The sequence below is a fragment of the Pangasianodon hypophthalmus genome, chromosome 17, assembly GCF_027358585.1.
Source record: "Pangasianodon hypophthalmus isolate fPanHyp1 chromosome 17, fPanHyp1.pri, whole genome shotgun sequence".
Taxonomy (NCBI): domain Eukaryota; kingdom Metazoa; phylum Chordata; class Actinopteri; order Siluriformes; family Pangasiidae; genus Pangasianodon; species Pangasianodon hypophthalmus.
The window spans coordinates 7,766,721-7,781,308 of NC_069726.1; the positions used below are offsets into that span (position 1 = coordinate 7,766,721).

Sequence of the window (14,588 nt, forward strand, 5' to 3'; positions counted from 1 at the left end):
AAAGGCAGCCATCACTCAGAATTGGAAAGTAGATACACAGATCCTAACCTTCAGGACTATCATCACAGAGCCTCATCCCTCGATCCAAAGTTTAAGTCTCTGTCTTACCTGGAAGCAGCCTTGTGTCTGAAGGTAACATTTACAGAGGGCTCATCAGAGAGCAGCAAATATTTTTTATAATGACTAAATAGTATATTATGCATATTTAAAAAATAAATACTTAAAAATTAATAAGTAAGAATAATTAAACAATATTTTTTAAATTGTGTATACAAGTTATTAACTTATCAAGTAATATTCTGTCTTGGTCCACACATCAGAAGCCCCCAGAATCCCCTCCCCAGAAGAAGTCAGCAATGTCAGAGCTATTTGGGCAGCTTTTTACAGCAGCTGAGAATACAAAGTCTTTTAACAAGATTATAGAAGAGGAGGTCATGTTATTCAAGGTAGAAGATTGCATTGAGGTAGATGCAGACCCAGTTGCATAGGGGAAGATGAATGTATCCTCATGTTGCCAAACTTGCAGAACAATACCTGTATGTCTCAGGAATGTCAGCGCCAAGTGAGAGCGTTTACTCCACTGCAGGAGACATTGTTACTGCAAGCAGATCTCGCCTTGCAACAGAGAATGTTAAACTTTTCTTCTTGCAGAAGAACATGAAGATAGTAGCCTAGAACATATTAGTGTGAACCAGTGTCCTGAGCTGCTCAAATAGTGATATACAGAGTTTGAAATGCACTTTGTGTTGATGCATGTTTTTGTTGTTGTTGTTTTTAAAGTTAAGGAAACCTGTTAAAGTGTTTTGTTACCAAATAAGAGTATTCCTTCTTTGGATTTGGCAGTAGTATTTTTTCTGAACATAGCAAGTACCAAACCATACCGAAACTGTGACCATAAAACCATGATACAAACCGAACTGTGAGGAATTTGAACTGATACGCCCCTAGAAGACAGTAATAGACAGAAATGTATTTTAATCTGTATTTTGAAAATGTTAGTGATGAGGTAACTGATCATACACTCTGAATAACCATGAAAGTGTGACACTGCAACATTTCTAGTCCATAGTAATGCACTTAACTAGCTGACTGATCTAAAGCCCAGTACTGGCCAGGCTTATTAGTAGTTAGTGAATTTCTTTATTTGTTCACGTGTGTTACTTGTATTCTGTTATGCCTCATTAGTTGGAACACGGACTAGTGTTAAAAAGATGCAGGAATGATGCAGTGGTTTTTTCTGAGAAGCCAAGTCTTTGAGTAAGTCTTTGTCTTAGATCAAGAGTATGGTGAAACTACCCACTGTCAGGTCCGCCGGCGTGAGTGGGTCTGGGGATGTGAGAAATGTTCATCAATGAGTTTGCTCGGATGTGTACTGTCACAGCACTGGGAGATTGCTATTGAAACCATGCAAGGGGAAGTGTGTGTGTGTGTGCGTGAGTGTGCGTGTGTGTATGTGCGTGTGTCACAGAACAAAATGGAAAGGGAGGGATCATGTGGGCAGAGTGATGAAAATCAAGCCAAAAATAAACCGATACTTTGCTAAGACTGTTGCATCTGCATGTGCATGCATGAGTTTCGTTGTTTCTGTTCCTATTTTTACCTTGGCGTGCATGCGTGCGTGTGTTGATTCCTGTATTGATTGCATGTATGTCTGTTATGCGTCGAGTATGCTTGGGTACTTAAGTGCGTCTGCTCTCTACACTAAAAATCAGTATTAATAATGTGTAAAATGCACGCTTTAACTACAGTGAGTTTTAACCATGACCTCTCTGAGCAGGCCAGGGCTGAAGTTGAAAATATTAGCATCTGTTGTTTTACACTTTAACTACAATGAGTTTAATATGTTTTGACCACACACCTTTCTCAACTGTAGTAAACAAGAATTATGCATACTGTAACTGTTTTATTTATTCTAAACTTACACTGCAAAGTAGCGTGTGTAAGTATGCGGGCAGTCCAGTTCCCCAGAACAGTGGCTTACAGTGCAACTTTAGAAGGAACTCTAACATTTCAAAAAGGCAAAAACTAGTTGAAGTATTCTTTTCCCCCCCATTTTTTTTTTTTTTTTTTTTTTTCCTCCTCCCCAATTTGGTTACTTGCCAGTTCCCTCCCACCAGCCAGCTCTCCCCTATTGTGTAACAGCTACCAACCAGGGAGTGTGAAGGCTACTGCATGCTTCCTCCAAGCGTCCACCAGCTAACTGCCTCTTTTTTAACTGCTGTGAAAAGATGCGTCACAAGGCAGCATAGCACACTTGGAGAAAAACACAATCTGCCCTCCTCAGCGTACATGAGCTCACAGACACCCACTATTGGCCATGATTGACTGGGAAGGGAAAGTATGCCCTTCCTCCCAGTTTAGCTCTTGGCCTTGGATGGCTGTAGTATTGTAGGGAATCAAACTCGCAATCTCCAGACGACAGGGCGAACGCTTTTCTGTTGCGCTACCCGGGCTCTTAGCTTGTGTTTTTAAGCTCTAAAATGACTTTAGCTGTAAACTCATTAAACTTCCAGTTTAAAAAATTATATATTCAATCAGTGTTGTGAAGTAAATATAAGTATACTTTCACTATCCACTTTATTAGGTACACCAGTACACCTGCTAATTCATGCAATTATCTAATCAGCTAATCGAATGGCAGCAGGACAGTGCATAAAATCCTGCAGAAACAGGTCAAGAGCTTCAGTTAGTATTCACATCAAACATCAGAATGGGGAAAATATGTGAACTCGGTGATTCTGATGGTGCTATGGTTGTTGGTGGCAGACTAGATGGTTTGGGTATTTTAGAAACAGCTGATCTGGGATCATTCACAACAGTCTCGAGGTCACACAGAATGGCACAAAAAGCAACATCCAGTGAGTGGTAGTTCTGCAGGCAGATGCCTTGTTGAGTGGTGTCAGAGGAGAATGGCCAGACTGGTTCGAGCTCAGAGGAAGGCTATGGTAACCTAAATAACCACTTTTTACAACCGCAGTGAGCAGAAAAGCATCTCTGAACACACATCATGCCAGCTGTTGAGGCGGAGGGGCTACAACAGCAGAAGACTACAATGAGATTCACGCCCACGTTCCAAGCCAAGAACAGGAATCTGAGGCTATAGTTGGCACAGTTTCACCGAAACTGGACACTTGAAGATTGGACCATTGCCTTGGTCTTTTTAGTATCTTACGCTGATTTGGGATGGAAGCCATAAGTCATGTAATATTCTTGTGCTTTCTTGAATGTGAATCATCTGACAACACAAGGAATAGATTATTTACTGAATTCAGGTTTAATCCTTTAACACAGTAATATAAGCTAGCCATGCCTGAACATCATTTATGTGCTATGCGAGAGCAGCTCCACTACAGCTTATAGCTGAAATGCTGCCCAACAGCTTATTGACTTTTTGTAGAGGACACAAACATGATGTGCTGCATCAGAAACGTTATCAGGAAGGCATAATGACTGTACCCACACAGTCATCCCTCCGTGGGAATTCATACTTGTTTGTTTCCCTTAGTATTTATTGCACATTCTTTGTTGGCTTTAGCTGTTTATGAAGACCCCTCTCCTGGTGTAGAAAAGAAGGACCTGTAGAAAATGCAGCACCTCAGCTTTCAACAAAATGCCTCAAATGGGCGGTGTGGGAGCATGTAGTATATCTAAAAAAAAATGACTGCCATGATAGATTTTAATTTTGCAAATAATGTTGGAGTGAAAAAGTGGCTGCCAGCTTCAAATACTTTGTATATGCTTACACTGTGGGATGAGGAACTAAGGAAAAACATTTCACTACATTACGTCACATGTATGTAATATGCATGTGACAACTTAAGAACCTGGAACCTGTTCTACAGACAAGTTCAATTTATAAATTTATAAAATTTAAAAACATAATGCTGTCATTAAGACGGCTAGTTCAGCCGGAGTTTACTGACTGAAACAGCAATGCACAACTAAGTTAGTGAAGCTAATGAAAGTCCCTGGTACTAATTGTTTTGATAGTTTATTATTCCATTTAATCCAAGACAGCTAGCAGACCACATGACAAACACACACACACTGAAGTAGAACAGGGTTTCTACCAAGGGTAGCAGTCTCTGGAAGAACAACGCATGTTAAATGTCCAGCTAGCATAAGGGCAAATATGTTAAGAAATTCTGTAAGAACCCCATGTCTGTGTTTTGTTTTACATTCATGATCAAATTTGTTTAAATTATTATTTACAGTAAAAAAAAAAAAAAAAAGTAATTGTTCATTCTTATTTCAGAATTCAGGGAGGTCAACAGCACCATTCTGCATGAGCTTCTTCCTTACTGTCTGTCTGTCCCTGAAATATGATCCTCACTGTAAACATCTAGCTCTGTGTACAGTACTTGCCCGGAAGAGTCAAGAGTTGAGCAGGGATAGGCCATGGCCTCAGAGGAGATGAGTTTCAAAGAGATAACATAGAAGGGAAAGATGGGAGCATAGAAGATATGGGAGCATTTTTTTTATTTATTTTTTTTATTTTTTTGCTGCAGCTTTACTGTGCATTGTGGGTATGTTTTTAAAATTAAGAGCTGGTGTTAAGCTGCTAAAAAGATTACTGGTAGGTGGGGAAAGTGTGATAGTCTTACTACAGTCTGATTCATTTCTTAATGTAGCAACCCTGGAGGACATCTTGTCTATTTAAAGCTACAGGGCAATATTTTGAGTTAAGCACACAGTGAGGGTTTTACTGCTGAAATTGTGCACATCAGTATACAGACCTCGAATGTAATTCAGGACTTACGTTAAGCACTTTTCAGAAGTTGCTTGAGAATTGTGTACATGGGTTGGTGTTTGCTGAAAACAAAAGCATGGCGGAGGCAGGTAATGCGCAATACTGGTGGAGATTTTTTTTTTAATTTATTTTTAAAAATTTTTTTTTGGTTTTGGCAAAATATCGGCTCAAGCTCTTTTAAGTTTAGCGGTGTCTGACACTGATGTAACCGCAATATGTCATGTTGAAAGGCAGGTTACACTATTGAAAAACCCTGTTTGTCACTTCTGCTCAGGTAAATCTGATAAACACGTAAGTGTGAACTACATGCAGGTAATTTTAGCATGTGCATAGACAAAGTCAGAGTATGCGCAGCTTTCCCCGTGGAAATGTTGATAATCGCCAATTCTGAATACAGCCCACAGTGCTTAGAATATTCTTGTTAAAAAAAAAATTTCATTCAGTATGAAGTCCTTGAGCTGCCATCTTCTGCAAATAGTTTTTGCGTGGTCTAGAAGCTTGTTCATGTTTTATTCAGTTTAATTCTATGTGAGAGAATAAAAACAGTAAAAATAATAAGATTCAGATTTTAATGAACTTGTAGATGTAGAGAGAGTTTGCACTAAACACTGATTAAAATAAAATTCTTTTTCGGTGAATGATGAGAGAAAAGCATAGTATTATTAAGGATTAAGACTCAAATGTGCCATAGTTTGCCGACACTGTAGGATTAAACTGCAAGTTTGTGTGTGTGTGTGGTTTTATCCCCTGCAAGATAATTCCACAGTAATGCAGTACGTACTCATGTTGCCTGGCTATTTTAATGTCAGTAATAAGCTTGTGCTTATACCACAGGTAGCACAACCCTTCAAACCTGCTGTTTAAAAACTGAATTAAAACAGATGCTGTTAGTCTTTAGCAGTACAAACAATATAGAAGTATTGCTTTCTCTGATTTTTGCCTGGTACGTTTGTTCTTTAAAAAGTATGTGATCCTGTCGTTCAATCTTATGTCTTACTTTAAGCTACACACACCTGCAACTATTTATTACAGTTATATGGTGTACCATGAAATTGAGAAGTCAGAGCTCTGACTTGCATCATATTTGACCCCTGTGCATTCGAGGTGTAAAGGCCTCCATGCGCATCTTTTGTTACCAACAAGCTAGCCAGCTAATTGGGATAAGTAATGTATATTTTCCTCCTCATAACTGTGATCTGTATCATGTTACAGATTTAACAAGTGAATACACTGATCAGCCATAACATTAAATCCACCTGCCTCATATTGTGTCCCCCTTGTGCCGCCAAAACAGCTCTGACCCATCGAGGCATGGACTCCACAAGACCTCTGAAGGTGTGCTGTGGTAACTGGCACCAAGACCTAAGCAGCAGATCCTTTAAGTCCTGTAAGTTGCGAGCTGGGGTCTCCATGGATCGGACATGCTTGTCCAGCACATCCCACAGGTGCTTGATCGGATTGAGATCTAGATAATTTGAAGGCCAGGTCAACACCTTGAACTCTTTGTTTCTCAAACCGTTCCTGAGCAATTTCTGCAGTGTGGCAGAGCGCATTATCCTGCTGAAGGAGACGAATGCCATTAGGGAATACCATTGCAATGAAGGGGTGAACTTGGTCTGCAGCAATGTTTAGGTGGGTCGTGCATGTCAAAGCAACATCCACATGAATGCCAGGACCCAAATGTTCCCAGCAGAACATTGACCAGAGCATCACTCTGCCTCCGCTGGCATGCCTTCTTCCCATAGTGCATCCTGGTGCCATCTCTTCCACACGTAAGCGACGCGCATGCACCTGTCCATCCACATGATGTAAAAGAAAACATGATCCATCAGACCAGGCCACCTGCTTCCATTGCTCCACGTTCCAGTTCAGATGCTCATGAGCCCATGGTGCTTTTGGTGATGGACAGGGGTCCGCATGGGCACTCTGACTGGTCTGCAGCTATGCAGCCCCATACGCAGCAAGCCGCGATGCACTGTGTGTTCTGACACCTTTTCCATCATAGCCAGCATTAACTTTCAGCAATTTGTGCTACAGCAGCTCTCCTGTGGGATCGGAACTAAGAGCTAAGAGGTGCTACTTTGTTGATTTGACTTCACTTTCTAAACTTAGAGGACGTAAGAAACGATCAGAGGGATTTACGTGTTATGACTTCTAGCCTATTGCAACAAACTTAACATATTTAACATATAGATAGATAGGGGTGCCCAGCCGGGGTGGGTAAGTCACAAATTCGTTAATTAGCCCCCTGGGTAAGTGAAAGCTGTAAATCACACAGATTTGGGTCTGGCTAGCATCTTTATTTTCTGTGTTTCTGTTTATTTTCTTTATTTTCTAGATGGAAAATTATATGATGCCCTATATGATTTTATGTGTACCTGCATGTTCCTGATTCTGGAAAAGTAATCTATCATCCATGCAATTTAATTAATCCTACCAGTAAAAGCCAGAAATTGTGTAGTACAGCAGGCTTCTACACTTGATCTTCTTGTCCCAGTGTTTGGGCTAGTGATCTGTGCATCCCTGGTTCCAGAAGTGCATAATAATAACTGAAACTATTTCAGATTTTTTTTTTTGGTACCACAGTAATGTCATCACATTCCTATATCTAACCCTGCCCCTTCTGAAGCCCCTCCTGTCCTGTGAAATGCTATGAAACTTTGTCATGCATCAGTAAAGCAGTCACTTAGCAACACGTACTTCTTTGAACCATTCACATGCTTTTGTTCCCTCTTTGCCCTGTTTTCAAGCTCCCTGTGAAATGGATCGTACTGGCTCAGATATTTGCCGCCATATTCTAGCTGCTGCATTTTCCCTTTCTCTCCCTTCTGCAGAGTGGGACCTATTATTGTTGCTATGGGAACAATAAGGCTGATCTTTGCTGGCTGTTTTGATTTCTCTTTACCACTACCCAACACCCACCCACCCACCCTGTGCTTCCCACAAACGCCACACCACATCACCATTATGTGACTGGTTTTTTAATGGCCTGCGAGTTCTGCAAATGTTACGCTCAAGAGCAAACATTCAGCAGCTGGCCTTGGAGTGTTCTTAAAGTGCAGCAGTCAGAGTGCTGAGGAAGGGAACTGTGAAAGCGAAAGGTCAAGGTAGTCATTGGATGGAGGATTTGCCCAATTAGTTGAATGGTGTCATTCTTCTGATTAAAGGTAATTCTTTCAACAATGACTATTGTTTGAAATTTGTGGTGCATGTCATCTGACTTCATTTAATTTACAGTGGTTTACCCTTTCTACTTATCTTATCCATGAATACTGGTGTAGTACAGAAAGTATAATGGAAATGCAGTCCCTTTAAATAATGTAAAATACTACACTCCTACGCTTGGCCCTTAGAAGCTAATCATCACAAAATCCAACTGGTGCAGTTTCCTGTACCATGAATGCTCACATGGGAGTGTATAAATAGCTTACCATACTTTATTACATTATGTTAGCTACCACTTTTTAGCCTGCTCATTTAGGCTTCCAGGACATAGATTAGAGATTTTACTAGTAAATAGATTTTAGCTAATAAATGTGTTATTTTTATTCCGTATCCACCCCGACACAGAATGACAAATAACGTGGTTTTGGAGAGGATGTTGTAATTCTCACAGTGATGTAAACTGTCATTTTTGTCAGCGTGTGACCTAAATTTTTATTAATATCATAGTTTGCTGAACATTATGGTAAATACCAAGTTTTCTGTGCTTGTCTAAATGCTGTGTTTATGTCCCTCTCTTTTCAGGGTTCCTGCTGTTCAAGGATTTCTGTATGAATGAAATAGACGAGGCCGTTCCCCAGCTGAAGTTCTATGAAGAGGTAAGATGAATCTTTCTTTAATCCTTTTGTTCAGAGGACAAAACTGGGTAATTTCCACCTGTTTTTACTAACTCTTTTTAAGCCTTATTGCCCCCAAATTTAAGCACTGCACAGCAATGACTACTCACTTAAATTAAAGACATGTATCCTTAGATTAACCATAGATTATGGTTAAAAATACTTAATTTCATCATTTTAAAAATAATCATGACCCGTGAATGCACAAAAATGTGTGGGGGAAAAAAAAACACCTTTTGTTTTGATGTAAAATGAAATTCTGGATGTGTAGAATCTGAATGGTTAGATGTCTTCACAGACTCTCCAAGTGGGCAAAAACCTCTCCAAATGCACATCTATTTATTTCATACTATAACTGCACCATAATTCAAGGAGTCCTTGCTGCTTCAATTCAACGGGAAGCTTTCTTGAACTCATATCACATGTGCACTGACACCTTTTACAAAGACTACATACATGGGAGGTCCAGCAATCTACCTTCTGTGCTTAGAAGGTTTCTCTAAAGGGACAGCAGTACAATCTTGACATGACGACATAAATTGAAGAGTCTGTATTGCTCCTAGTTGCAGTTCATTGGCTCAGTGGTAAAAATGTCTTTTAGCCACCACAACTACAAAGTTAGCATTTTCAGTTAGTAATATCTTTCACACTCTTTACTGTGTGAAATGCATGCAGTATGCTGTTATACCACCTCCTGCGACAGGGACGAGGGGTCGTATTTTAGGAGGCAAAAGAAATATATACACCGAATGGAAAAAAGGCTGAACGTGAGCTGCAGCAATTATGGACTTGTAAAAAGAGTTTAAATAATAATAATTCCACCTGACAGACATTGGTCTGCAATTTCAGTCCATCAGTGTACTGGATTTTGATTCAGATCATGCCACTCTGTGAAGCACAGGCTGTCTGCAATCATGCAAAGTGTCTGGATTTGAAAATGGTCTTGTTGTTGTTCTTTGCCAAGCAGTGTACACAGTATCTTCTCCCCTGCTACACAGTGAAGTCGCATGTGTTACCCATTCATACAACTTGAAGCCCCATTTCGTTGGCTTCATCCCGCTGGAGTGCTGACAGTGTCTTGAGCCTTAAGAGAAAACATCAAAAAAGATTGTAAGATAAATAACAAAAAAACATGAAACATGCTATAACATATAGCCAAGATGACAGGAAGCCAAGATAAGTACTACAGTACCAGACATGTAGGGACATTTCACCAAAACCATAACAAAACCAAACAATTACACATTATAATTTCATGCAGAATGGAATTTAGTGGTGTATAACTGTTTTGTTGTGTATAAAGAAACTGCAATTAGATTGAGCTGAATGAAGTAATTTTCTTAGATTGTAGTCTACCTAACAGTACCAGATGTTTAGCATGCATAAATTGCTCGCTCAGCACTAGCCTAACACATGACATGCACTGATGCACGTAATAACTAATAATGTGCACAACATAGGCATTTAGCATCAGACAAATACAACTATGTGCTACTTCATTACTAGTTTAGCAGCCTACAGGTGCATACATTTTTGCCAATATTCAACAAAACACTGATGACAAAATTTGCAAGAGAGAAAACACTGATTAATGCATAAGATTTACTTACAAAACAAGGAGGACATCAAGGCCCTTGTCAAAAGCAACCCCTTCCATGGAGCCTCCGGGGGTGATGCTCGGAATCACTCTGATACAGCTGCTCCAGAACTTGACTCAAGGTCTTCTTCTGTCATACCATCCTCTGTCATACCATCCTCTGTCATACCATCCTCTGTCATACCAAAAAGTCCAAAATAAAACACTTTTGTGTTGTGTGAGAAGCAAATAGTGCTTTTGTGGCATGCACAGTAGAATTGGGTATTGGAGTATGATGGTTCTTTTCACTGACAAGGAAAAACAACTGTTGTATTTTGTAAAGGACAACTTCCAACTTTTAAAAACTTCAAATTTAAATTTTTGAGTTTGCTTTATATTTTCTATCAGGTTTTGATGTAAAATTTACATAGTCAAGTGAGACTTGAAGTATATCACTGTTTTGTTCAAGTTGAGCAAGTGAATAAGCTAAAATATAATGGTTGTTTTTACCTGTCAGCTGTATTTTATTGTTGCCTTGTTGGAGAGCCATTTTTTATAAAAGTATTGTGTTTGTGTATCCCAAATACTTTTACATGGCCACGTTATGTCTGGAGTTCCAGCAGGCTGTAAACAAGGCCCCAGGCATCACGTGTTCATTTATTGAGTGCTGCACAATGGAGAGACAGAGAGAGCTCAAATTTCATATGCAGATAGATAATTTATCACTTTGAAAGATCACATGCCGCTTTTGTTAATATAATTTGCCATTTTCTTTATACAAAAGCTATGTTTGCGTGATAATCAGACTGAAGACGCCGGCGTCTACACCAATCGGGTGCAGAACAATCGGGTTAAACAGATGTACTTCATGACACCTCATCAGGAGTCCTCTTTTTTATTTATTTATTTATTTTATTTTTTTGTTTTTAATTTATAAATCGTTCACTAGTTACTAGAATTCTTCAGCCAGGCTTGTTGTCAAAGGACAGCACAGCCTGATGATTACTCTGCCAGATTAAAGCGTATGTGATTTGGATTTCAGATTACTACACTCTTGGTTTGTCTTTTCAGATTAAAGAATATGAGAAGTTGGACTCTGAGGAGGAGAGACTAAGTCGCAGTCGGCAGATATATGATGGCTACATAATGAAGGAGCTCCTGTCATGTTCACATGTAAGACCGCAGCCTTACTGTCAAAAGAACAAGCCATTTAAAAAAAGTTAATATTTGCATTAGTGCATATCTTCTCTTCTCTTGGTTTTTAAACACTGTGTTTCGTGGACCATATCAGATCAAGGCAAATGGATTTCTTGCCCAGTTAATCACCACAGACACCATTTAAACAGTCCTTTTGTGGTTCCATTAACTTTCACCAAAACAAGTGATGTGACTTTGGATGCTTTATGCTCTAAAGACATGCCTTCTGCTGGAGGTTTGACCCACACCTTGCATATATCCATGTAGTACTGTGTGTTTGTCTTGTAGCCTTTCTCTAAGAAAGCAGTGGATCATGTCCAGTCTCACCTGGCTAAGAAACAGGTGCCCCCAGCCCTCTTTCAGGTGAGACACCATGTAAAACTTGATTTTACCAGTAGGATTTTAAAATGGAATCATAGGACTCATTATAAATACAGGTTTCAGTGCTTTGTCTATCAGGTGTAATGTGTTCCTCTTTCCAGTAACTGTGCAGTTAATAATAGCTGTTTACCCTCTGAGTCAATGAATATCTAAAAGTAAATTACATTTAATACCTTTTGTAATTTATATTGCTTAATCAGTAGGAAGCTCAGCAATTCAAGTATTGATTAGGCATTGTGCTGTGCATTTGATACAGTATTTAATGTTTGGTAACATGCTTTTTGCTTATTTTGTTAAACACCTGGTATTTTCCTGGAAAATAGCCTTTTGCAGATAAGCTTCCAGAACATAACCAATACTGATAGCTTTTTTAAAATTTTTTTTTTTTTTTTAAACTATTTGCTATTATTCATGTTTTTTAGAAATATGTCTATAAAATACCTATACTGACATTTAAAATGTCATCATTTTAATTGTCTTAAAAGAGAAAGATATCCTGCTTTTGACACACCAGCCAAAGTGCAACTACAAAACAGGTTTTTGTAATCATAGCTGCTGCAATTCATTCAGTTTTATTGTCCCTTATTTCAGTTTTACATTTTAAATGGTTAATGGTAAGGTCTCGAGTATGTGAAAGTAAGGTATTCAGTATGTGAAAGTAATGCTATGCTTACAATAATTGAGCAGTCTTTTAGGCCATGCTTGTTGGATTATAATACAAGCCTCCTCATATACAATTTTGTTTCTTTTTTCTTTTCTAGCCATACATTGTTGAAATCTGTGACAGCCTGCGAGGAAAGATCTTTCAGAAGTTCATAGAAAGGTGTGATTGAATGACTGTCATTACCAAAATCTTGTTGTTCCTGATGATTTATCATTGTTTTTTAACAATTAAACTTGTTTCTTGTTCCTGTAGTGACAAATTTACTCGTTTCTGCCAGTGGAAGAATGTAGAGCTAAATATCCATGTAAGTTTTCTGCCGTATGTTTGAGATTCTAAGCAGCTGAACATGCAACCTTGTAATTGTGAGGCACTTATAAAGTGGCTTACAAAGGGGAAATTAGCATTTCTTCTGTCAGCTTTTGCCTTGGGGCATACATTACAGCATAGTAGGTGAATGTTAACTGATATTTAGATCTAACCCCATCATAGTTGGTTTGATTTCTGTAGTAATTTGTCTTAACATGTCTTGTGTGTCTCCATGTAGTTAACAATGAACGATTTTAGTGTTCATCGGATCATTGGTAGAGGTGGCTTTGGAGAGGTGTATGGCTGCAGGAAGGCAGACACAGGAAAAATGTGGGTATATGGAATTAATTGTGAATATGGGAATACTTTGAAACATTAAGTGAATTGAAAAAATTGGGGATTTACTTACATCACTGCACTGGTTTATGTCTGCCAGGTATGCCATGAAGTGTTTGGATAAGAAGCGAATTAAGATGAAGCAGGGTGAAACCCTGGCACTCAATGAGAGAATCATGCTGTCTTTGGTCAGCACAGGGGTAGGTTGGCATGCTTACATACAATTTTGTGAAATAGCACTGCTTTTCTCCCTCATGCAACAGTACAGTCTGCTCATTTTATTTCTACTGCCTGTTAACCATCTCTCTCTCTTTCACTCTGAATCCAGGACTGTCCATTTATTGTGTGTATGACGTATGCTTTCCATACCCCTGATAAGCTGTGTTTCATCCTGGACTTAATGAATGGTGAGAGCTGCTATTTCTTCATGCTGTCTCATGCCAGGCACTACCCTGCTTCTCAGATCTCCCTAAGCAGGATGCAAATTCCCAGTAGGATTACGCTAATAGAGATGTTAATTACAGACATCGAGTGGAACATTACACAAGCAATACTTAGCCCTTACACATGCATTCACTTCTGTTATAATTAGCTCTACTCCTCTGAATGTTGTTAACTTATTTCACTATTGTAAAATATCTAAAAGCTTCAACTTGTGTGTTAAGGTAAACATTAACTGTTATAAGTTTTCCTAGAACTACCTTCATCACAGTTCAGAAGAGAAATCTTAATGCTGGATGTTTTTTGACTTTTAAATTGAATTCACTATTAATTAAAATATCTGTTCACTTTTACTGAAACTGCTGTGGAACACCAACGCAACTAGTGAGAATGAATATGAATTATAATTGATCAAATGCTTTTTATTTACTGCTTTCCATTCTTTTTGCTTTGGGTCCCTAAGAATGGCTACTATAGCATTTTAAATTCAATTTGTGTAATTAAAGTGATATTTCTGTGATGTTTGTACAGTCATGCAATAAAGTATGCTGAAACCATGAATTGATGTTTTAGGTGGCGATCTCCACTATCATCTTTCTCAACATGGAGTATTTAGTGAGAAGGAAATGCGCTTCTATGCAGCAGAAATTATCCTGGGTTTGGAGCACATGCACAATCGTTTTGTTGTCTACCGAGACCTTAAGGTAAGGGCAAGAGCTCCTGTATGTGTCTGTCCTCAAGTGGCTTTTACTCAAGCGTTCATTTTATTTTATTTTTTTTTTTTTAACCTAAGACATCTTGACCTCTGCTCTCTGTTCGTCCAATGAAAAACACTTCAGGAGGTGTTATTAAAGATGCCATATGGAGGAAAAAGTCTTTATTGCTCTTTTATATATAACTCACAGGACATGTTACAAACACTGTTCCCTCTGAAGTTGCATCAACAGAAGTCATTCACTTCTGGTGATGCTTCTGTGCAGAGAAAAATCAAGTCCATGCAGAATGCTGACACAAAAATATGGTAGTCAGTTGGAGTAACTGACAGATGATTGCAGTTCAGACTGGACTAGCCATAGGTACATTTGACTCAGCTTTGCG

At 38.8% G+C, this 14,588-nt stretch overlaps 1 protein-coding gene across 1 annotated transcript in view; it reads left to right on the forward strand.

Annotated features, from left to right (window-relative positions):
• Positions 1-14,588, forward strand: part of grk3 (G protein-coupled receptor kinase 3) — an 89,042-nt gene that overhangs the window by 50,002 nt on the left and 24,452 nt on the right. Inside the window, exons 3-11 of the mRNA XM_026943872.3 lie at positions 8,498-8,571; positions 11,237-11,338; positions 11,651-11,725; positions 12,505-12,566; positions 12,660-12,711; positions 12,952-13,043; positions 13,150-13,249; positions 13,378-13,456; positions 14,064-14,194. Of these exons, the coding sequence (XP_026799673.3) occupies positions 8,498-8,571; positions 11,237-11,338; positions 11,651-11,725; positions 12,505-12,566; positions 12,660-12,711; positions 12,952-13,043; positions 13,150-13,249; positions 13,378-13,456; positions 14,064-14,194 (767 nt within the window). The remainder of the gene's footprint in view (positions 1-8,497; positions 8,572-11,236; positions 11,339-11,650; positions 11,726-12,504; positions 12,567-12,659; positions 12,712-12,951; positions 13,044-13,149; positions 13,250-13,377; positions 13,457-14,063; positions 14,195-14,588) is intronic.